This window comes from Rhinopithecus bieti, unplaced genomic scaffold (assembly GCF_001698545.2).
Source record: "Rhinopithecus bieti isolate Rb0 unplaced genomic scaffold, ASM169854v2 scaffold_74225, whole genome shotgun sequence".
NCBI classification, from domain to species: domain Eukaryota; kingdom Metazoa; phylum Chordata; class Mammalia; order Primates; family Cercopithecidae; genus Rhinopithecus; species Rhinopithecus bieti.
Genome location: NW_016827667.1, coordinates 348,717 through 358,331, shown reverse-complemented (window position 1 = coordinate 358,331; position 9,615 = coordinate 348,717). Strand labels below are relative to the sequence as shown.

At 43.3% G+C, this 9,615-nt stretch overlaps 1 protein-coding gene across 1 annotated transcript in view; it reads right to left on the bottom strand.

The window, feature by feature from the left end:
* Positions 1-9,615, bottom strand: part of KNL1 (kinetochore scaffold 1) — a 104,693-nt gene that overhangs the window by 16,757 nt on the left and 78,321 nt on the right. The window contains 1 exon segment of the mRNA XM_017864014.1: positions 4,445-4,521. Coding sequence (XP_017719503.1) covers positions 4,445-4,521 — 77 coding nt within the window.

Sequence of the window (9,615 nt, the reverse complement as noted above, 5' to 3'; positions counted from 1 at the left end):
AAAAAAAAAAAAAAAAAAAAAAAAAAAAAAAAAAAAAAAAAAAAAAAAAAAATTATCCAGGTGTGGTGGCACATGCCTGTAATCGCAGCTACTCAAATCATCTACCCACCTCAGCTCCCCAAAAGTGCTGGGATTACAGGCTAACCCCTGGTGTTTTGATAACACCTTTTCTCTAAGATCTAGAACAAGATAAGCAGGCCCAGTTTCAGCACTGTCATTCAATATAGTACTGGAAGTCCTACCTATAGCAATCAGACAAAATAAAGAAATAAAGGGAACCCAAAATTGAAAGGAAGAAGTCAAATTATTCTTTTTGCAGATGATAGGCTTTTATATTTAGAAAAACCTAAAGACTCCACCAAAAAACTCAAATTCACTAAAGATAAACAAATTCAGTAAAGTTGCAGGATACAAAATCAACATACAAAAGCAGCAGCATTTCTTTCCTTTTTTTTGAGGCAGAGTCTTGCTCTGTCGCCTAGGCTGGAGTGCAGTGGCGTGATCTCGGCTCACTGCAACCTCCACCTCCTGGGTTCAAGTGATTTTCCAGCCTCAGCCTCCCGAGTAGCTGGGATTACAGGTATACGCCACTACACCCAACTAATTTATTTATTTATTTATCTATTTATTTATTTATTTATTTTTGAGACAGAGTCTCGCTCTGTCACCTGGGCTGGAGTGCAGTTGTGCAATCTTGGCTTACTGCAACCTCTGCCTCCTGGGTTCAAGTGATTCTGCCGCCTCAGCCTCCCGAGTAGCTGGGACTACAGGCATGTGCCACCATGCCTGGCTAATGTTTTTGCATTTTTAGTAGAGACAGGGTTTCACCATGTTGGTCAGGCTGGTCTCGAACTCCTGACCTCGTGATCCATCCACCTCAGTCTCCCAAAGTGCTGGGATTACAGGCACAAGCCATTGTGCCCGTCTAAGCAGCAGCATTTCTATATGCCAACAGTGAACATCTGAAAAGGAAATCAAGAAAGTAATCCCATTTACCACAGCTACAATTAAAATAAAATACCTAGGAATAAACTTAACCAAAGAAGTGAAAAATCTCTGCAATGAAAACTATAAAACACTGATATGGCCAGGCACGGTGGCTCATGCCTGTAATCCCAGGGAGGCCGATTTGGGAGGCTGAGGCGGGTGGATCATGAGGTCAGGAGATTAAGACCATCCTGGCCAACATGTTGAAACCCCATCTCTACTAAAAATACAAAAATTAGCTGGGTGTGGTAGTATGCACCTGTAGTCCCAGCTACTCAGGAAGCTGAGGCAGGGAAATTGCTTGAGGCCAGGAGGTGGAGATTGCAGTGAGCCAAGATCATGCCACTGCACTCCAGTCTGGGCAACAGAGCAAGAATCTGTCTCAAATAATAATAATAAAAATAATAACAACAACAACAACAACCACCACCAGGCTGGGCATGGTGGCTTACGCCTGTAATCCCAGTACTTTGGGAAGCCAAGGCAGATCGATCACAAGATCAGGAGATTAAGACTATCCTGGTGGCCGGGCGCGGTGGCCTCAAGCCCGTAATCCAGCACTTTGGAAGGCCGAGATGGGCGAATCACGAGGTCAGGAGATCGAGACCATCCTGGACAACACGGTGAAACCCCGTCTCACTAAAAAAGTACAAAAAACTAGCCGGGGCAGGTGGTGGGCGCCTGTAGTCCCAGCTACTCGGGAGGCTGAGGCAGGAGAATGGCGTAACCACCGGGAGGCGGAGCTTGCAGTGAGCTGAGATCCGGCCACTGCACTCCAGCCTGGGTGACACGAATCGAGACTTCCATTCTCAAGAAAAAAACAAAAAAAAAAAAAAAAAAGACTATCCTGGCTGAACACGGTGAAACCCTGTCTCTACTAAAAAATACAAACACCTTAGCTGGGTGTGGTGGCATGGTGCCTGTCGTCCCCAGCTACCTGGGAGGCTGAAGCAGGAGAAACTGGCACTTGAAGCCCGGGAGGTGGAACGCCAGCTTTTGCAGCTCGCGCCGGAGCGATTGTGCCACTGCCATCAATCCCTGGCGGCACAGAGCAACGACTCCATCTCAAAAATAATAATCAATAATAACCAGAAATAATACAGGACGCTGAAACAACTCGAAGGAGATAAGAGAATTAATTCTAATCCATTAAAATGGGCAAAAAGGCCGGGCGCGCGGTGGCTCCAAGCCTGCGTATCCCACGCACTCCTTGGGAGGCCGATGACGGGCCGGATCTAGAGGTCAGTGAAGATTCGAAACACTATCCTGGGCTAACATGGAGTGAACACCCGTCTCTACTAAATGCAAAAAACTAGCCTGGCAAGGTGGCGGGCGCCCTGTAGTCCCAGCTATCCGGAGGCTGAGGACAGGAGAATGGCGTAAACCCGGGAGGCCGGAGCATTTGCAGTGAGCTGAGATCCGGCCACTGCCTCCAAGCCGGGCGACAGAGCAAGACTCCGTCTCAAACAAAACAAAACAAAAACAAAAACAAACAAACAACAAACAAAAAAAAAGGCAAAAATTGACAGGGTATTATCTCAAAAGACATACAAATGGCAAACAGGTATACTGGAAAAAAGTACTCAACTCATGATCCCTTAGAGAAATGCAATCAAACTGCAATGAGAATCGTATCACCTCAGTTAAAATGGCTTTTATCTAAAAGACAGGCCAATATGAATCTGGCAAGGATCTGGAGAAAAGGAAACCCTTATGTAAGCAATGTTGGTGGGAATGAAAGTTTGTATATATACTACTATAGTACAACAATTCAGCACGGTTCCTTAAAAAAACTAAAAAATAGGGCGGTGGTGCAGTGGCTCACACCTGTAATCCCAGCACTTTGGGAGGTCGAGTCGGCGGATCACGAGGTCAGAGATCGAGAACATCCTGGCCAACATGGTGAAACCCTATCTCTCTAAAAAATCAAAATTAGCTGGGCGTGGTGGTTCACCCCTTAGTCCTAGCCATCGGGGAGGGCTGAAGCAGAAGAATCACTTGAACATGTGGGCAGAGGTTGCAGTGAGCCGAGATCGCATTTACTGCACTCCAGCCTGGTGACAGACCAAGACTCCATCTCAAAAAAAAAAAAAAAAACAAAAAAAAAAATAAAAAAAAAAAAAAAAAAAAAAGGCCGGGCGCAGTGGCTCATGCCTATAATCCCAGCACTTTAGGAGGCCGAGGAGGGCGGGCAGATTACAAGGTCAGGAGATGGAGACAATGGTGAAAGCCCGTCTCTACTAAAAATACAAAAAATAAACTAGCCAAGCGTGGTGGCGGGCGCTTGTAGTCCCAGCTACTCCGGAGGCTGAGGCAGGAAAATGGCATGAACCCAGGAGGTGGAGTTTGCAGTGAGCCGAGATCGTGCCACTGCACTCCAGCCTGGGCGACAGAGCGAGACTCCGTTTCCAAAAAAAAAAAAAAAAAACTAAAAATAGAGCTACCATATGATTGAGCAATTCCACTGCTAGGGGTATATCCAAGAGAAAAAAGATGAGTATATCAAAGAGATATCGGCACTTCCATGTTTATTGCAGCACTATTCACAATAGACAAGATTTGGAAGGAACCTAAGTGCCCATCAACAGACGAATGGATAAAGAAAATGTGGTACCTACACACAATGGAGTACTATTTGGCCAAAAGAAAGAATGACATCCTGTCATTTGCAACAACATAGATGGAACTGGAGGTCATTACAGTAAATGAAATATGCCAGACACAGAAGGGCAAACTTTACATTTCTCACTTATTTGTGGGAGCTAAAAATTTAAATAATTGAGGCCCAGAGTGGTGGCTCATGCCTGTAATCCTAGTACTTTGGGAGGCTGAGGCAGGCAGATCACGAGGTCAAGAAATCGAGACCAACCTGACCAACATGGTGAAACCCCGTCTCCACTAAAAGTACAAAAAGTTAGCTGGGCGTGGTGACAGGCACCTGTAGTCTCAGCTACTTGGAAGGCTGAGACAGGAGAATCACTTGAACCTGGGAGGCGGAGGTTGCAGTGAGCCGAGATCATGCCACTGCACTCCAGCCTGGCAACAGAGCAAGCCTCCGTCTCAAAAAATAAAAAAAATTAATTAATTAATTAAATAAAATTTAAATAATTGAACTCATGGAGAAAGACAATACAATGCTGGTTACCAGTGACTGGGAGGGTAATGGGGATAGAGGCGAGTGTGGATGGTGAATGAGCACAAAAATACAGTTAGATAAAATGAATAAAATCTAGTATATGATAACATAAGGTGATTAAAATTTTAAAATAATTGTATGTGATACTAAGTTTAGCATAAAACAGGTTTTAGACAGAATCAGCTTATATATCGTGAAATCTCTATACTTAGCCATGGACAATATTTTCCATCTTAGTCCATTTTCTGTTGCTTGTAACAGAATACCTAAAACTCAGTCATTTATAAAGAAACAAAAATGTATTTCTTACAGTTCTGGAGGCTGAGAAGTCCAAGGTTGATGAAACACATCTGATGAGGGCCTTCTTGCTGATAGGGACTCTACTCTGATGGGGATGCCTGTTGGCAGAGGGCATCACAGGTTGAGGGGGTTGAGAGTGTTAGCTCAAGTCTCTTCTTTTTTTTTTCTCTTTTTTTGTGGGGGACAGGATTTCACTCACATCTAGGCTGGAGTGCAGTGGCATGATCTTGGCTCACTGCAACCTCTGCCTCCTGGGGTCAAGTGATAGTCCCACTTCAGCCTCCCAAGAAGCTGGGACCACAGGCATGCACCACCACACCCTTCTAATTTTTGTACTTTTTGTGCAGATGGGGTTTTGCCATGTTGCCCAAGCTAGTCTCAAACTCCTGAGCTCAAGCGATCCCCCAACTCGTTCCTCGGCCTCTCACAATGGTGGGATTACAGGTGTGAACTACCGTACCTGGCCCTCTCACCCTTTTTTTTTTTGAAACGGAGTCTTGCTCTTGTTGTTCAGGCTGGAGTGCAGTGATGTGATCTCGGCTCACTGCAACCTCCACCTCCCAGGATCAAGCGATTCTTCTCCCTCAGCCTCCCAAGTAGCTGGTACTGCAGGCGGGTGACACCACATCCAGCTAATTTTTGTATTTTTAGTAGAGACAGGGTTTCACCATGTTGTCCAAGCTGATCTTGAACTCCTGACCTCACGTGATCTGCCCACCTCAGCCTCCCAAAGTGCTGGGATTACAGGTGTGAGGCACTGCACCTGGCCAGCCTCTCTTCCTCTTCTAAAATAGCCACCAGTCCGACTCCCATAGTAACACATGAATCCATTCATGAGGGCACAGCCCTCATGACTGAATCACCTCTTAACGGCCCCACATTTCAATATTGGCACATTGGAGATTAAGTCTTAAGCGTTTTGGAGGGGACAAAACATTCAAATCATAGCAGTTGCTTTCTCATAACATTGATTCCTGCAATAATGCTGTTCTGATAATGTGACTGTCAGTTGTGTTTACAATAAAGTATACGAATAAATGTGTTAAGGTTTCATTAATAACAATTAATAAAATGTGTTTATGTTACACTATATAAGAGCTGCCATGTAGAAGTCTCTTGTGTTTGGTTAGTGCAAGTCTGAATACCTTACAGAGCTCCAGTGAAAGTTTGACCTAGGAAAAGATTTTAGACAGAATCTGCTTATGCATTGTGAAATCTATGTATTTACCCATAGACAACTGTGGTGGCAAACCTGAGGGATCTCAGCTCACTGCAACCTCTGCCTCCCGAGTTCAAGAGATTCTCCTGCCTCAGCCTCCTGAGCAGCTGGGACGGAGGCATGTGCCACCACGCCTGGCTAATTTTTGTATTTTTAGTAGAGATGGGGTTTTACCATGTTGGTCAGGCTGGTCTCGAACACCTGACCTCATAATCTGCCCACTTTGGCTTCCCAAAGTGCTGGGATTACAGGCGTGAGCCACTGCGCCCAGCCATATCCTGGGGATTAAAATCTCTTACATCATTATTTTTTTCCCTAAATATTTCTGGTGAAATATTTTTAAAGGAGTGAAATGTGTATTTTTGCCACTTAGGATTTATTCTGTCATTCAGTCTAAAGACCTTCTTCAGCTAAGTGTAATTATTCTCAGCTATAGGTCCTACCAGGCTCAGTCTGATTTGTTATTTATGTTCCTTTTCTTTTTTTTGGAGACAGAGTCTCACTCTGTCACCCTAGCGGGAGTGCAGTGGTACCATCTCGGCTCACTGCAACCTCCGCCTCCCAGGTTCAAGCAATTCTCCTGCCTCAGCCTCCCAGGTAGCTGAGACTACAGGCAAGCACCACCACACCCAGCTGAATTTTTGTATTTTTAGTAGAGATGGGGTTTCACCATGTTAGCCAGCATGATCTCGATCTCCTGACCTCATGATCCGCCCGCTTTGGCCTCCCACAGTGCTGGAATTACAGGCGTGAGACACCGCGCCCAGCCTTACTGTTCCTTTTCACAAACTTTAGAACTGAAGAAAATTTTAGGCCAGGTGTGGTGGCTCACACCTGTAATCCCAGCACTTTAGGAGGCCAGTGTGGGTGGGTTACTTGAGCCCAGGAGTTTGAGACCATCTTGGGCAACATGTTGAAATCACATCTCCACAAAAATTAGCTGGGGGTGGTAGTGTGCATCTGTAGTCCCAGCTATTCAAGAAGCTGATGTGGTAGGATCGCCTGAGCCCAGGGAGGTCAAGGCTGCAGTAAGCCATGATCATGATACCGCACTTCAGCCTGAGTGACAGAGACCCTGTCTAGAAAAAAAAAAGAAAAAAAGAAAAAATTTTAGAAGTAAACATATTAGTGCCAGGAATCAATCTCTTGCCCCACAAGTATTTTTATTTGTGGAGCTATCACCTTCAAACTCTTGTTCTTCAAGTCTGATCTGGATCTTTGGGGCTGAGCTCTGTTATGAAGTCATGTTCTAAGAAACAGTAATAATCTCATTTTCTTATTGACCAAAAAAGACATACATATTTAAGACTGGGCACAATGACTCAGGCCTGTAATTCCAGCCCTTTTGGAGGTTGAGGCGAGAGGATCATTTGAGCTCAGGAGTTTTGAGACCAGCCTGGGCAACATAGTGAGACTTGGTCTCTCTCTCAAAACAAAAACAAAAACAACATAAATATTAAAAAACAAACAAAAAAACAGATTAGGAGAAGAATGAGTGATAAAAAACATTACTTAGAATCAAATATATTGGGCCGGGCACAGCGGCTCACGCCTGTAATCCCAGCACTTTGGGATGCTGAGGCAGATGGATTACCTAAAAAAAGAAAAGAAAAGAAAAGAAAAATATCATCTTAAGTACTTGTTAAAAGAATGAAAATAGGCTGGGAACAGTGGCTCATGTCTGTAATCCCAGTTCTCTGGGAGGCTGAGGTGGATGGATCAACTGAGGTCAGGAGTTCGAGACCAGCCTGGCCAACATGATGAAACCATCTCTACCAAAAATACACAAATTAGCTGGGTGTGGTGGTGCACACCTGTAATCCTAGCTACTTGGGAGGCTGAGGGAAGAGAATCGCTTGAACCTGGGAGGTGAAGGTTTTGGTGAGCCGAGATCAGCCACTGCACTCCAGCCTGGGTGACACAGCAAGACTTTGTCTCAAAAAAAAAAAAAAAAAAAATGAAAATGAGCTAGGTACTTACCATCACAAGAAGTTAGAAAAAGAATAGCAAACTGGGCGCAGTGACTGACACCTGTAATCCCAGCAATTTGGGAAGCTGAGATGGGAGGATCTCTTGAGCCCAGGAGTCCGAGACCAGCCTGGGAAACATAGTGAGATGACATCTCAAAAACAGTAATTTTTTTTTTTTTAGATGGAGTTTCGCTCTTGTTGCCCAGGTTGGAGTGCAATGGTGCAATCTCAGTTCCCTGCAACCTGTCTCCCATATCGAAGCGATTCTCCTGCCTCAGCCTCCCAAGTAGCTGGCATTACAGGCATGCGCCACGACGACAGGCTAATTTTGTATTTTTAGTAGAGACAGGGTTTCTCCATGTTGGTCAGGTTAGTCTCAAACTTTCGACCTCAGGTAATCTGCCCACCTCAGCCTCCCAAAGGGTTGGCATTACAGGCATGAGCCACTGTACCCAGCCAAGAAAAAAATTTTTTCAGAGACAGGGTCTTGCTATGTTGTGTAGGCTGGATTTGAATTCCTGGCCTCAAGCAACCTGCTTGAACTTGGCCTCCCAAAGTGCTGGTATTACAGGTGTGAGCCATTGCACTTGGCCTAATCTGTTTTGAATAGGTAGGTGTCTCCAGAGGAAGGTTTCTTTGGTATATCTTCAAAGGACTACTGGATAAATGCTAAAATACTCTTTATAAAGAAACACTACTCACAAAAGATTTCAAGTAATACACTTATTTTAATAGTACAAAATGTAATCTGCTTTCCAACCAATGAAAGAAAACTTTCAAAAAATTTATGAAACCAGTCAATACCTTGAACAAAGAAAACGCAAACAACTAAGTAAATATTACAATTATGTACTCCAAACCCCAAAAAACAGAGACCATCATTACAAGCCAACTCTTTTTTAGAGTTGGTTGTTGCAGGTTACTAAAATGCATAAAACAAAATCTCTACTTTTCAGACTTACAGAAAAGAAATAAAAAAACTCCAATAAGAAAGCTAACTTAAGTTTCATGGGAAGCAGATCATATTGATGACTTTAAAATGTTTTTCAAGGAGTTTACGGAACAGAACATCTATATCTTGATTTTTATGGCAAATGAGATTTGTGTTGACTTTTGAAGCTTATATGTCTTTTGACGTATCGCTCAGAAGTAAAAACGAATCAAGAGGGACAATAACATTCAGGGGACCCACAGGACTTTAACCTGATCTGAAAACATAAAGCAAAATTTTGAGACAAATTAGTTTAAAAATGCAAATGTATTTTGGTTTAGAATTAAATATTAAACAAAAATTATCACAATTAGGATGTGACTGAAGTTTGAGTAAATTTTTGTCTACTTCATACATCATATTGGTCATTTAATGTGTATGACAAGGGTATGGCATCAGAAAACAATACTTATAGCAAGTCTATTATTACTGCTAGAAATTGATAAAACTAGTGTTTTGGATGTGACATTGTTTGATGTGTCATTATTTAATAAAATAAAATAGAAAATTTTGCTGTAAAACATTCTTCAGAAAGACGGAAACTGCCTAGGCAAGTATCTATATATCTCAATGAATTTCTATATACATCTCCTTACTACATCACAAGCACAAAAACAACATTAATATATTTACATGTATGTACTAGACAAAAATGAATTAACTTTCCCTAGAAAAACTATACTTATTAAGAAAACACTGCTGGGCGTGGTGGCTCACACCTGTAATCCCAGCACTTTGAGAGGCCGAGGCGGGCAGATCACAAGGTCAGGAGATTGAGACCATCCTGGCTAACACGGTGAAACCCTATCTCTACTAAAAATACAAAAAATTAGCTGGGCGTGGTGGCGGGCACCTATAGTCCCAGCTACTCAGGAAGCTGAGGCAGGAGAATGGCATGAACCCGGGAGGCGGAGCTTGCAGTGAGCTGAGATTGTTCCACTGCACTCCAGCCTGGGCGACAGAGCGAGACTCCATCTCAAAAAAAAAAAAAAAAAAAAAAAAAACATATTAT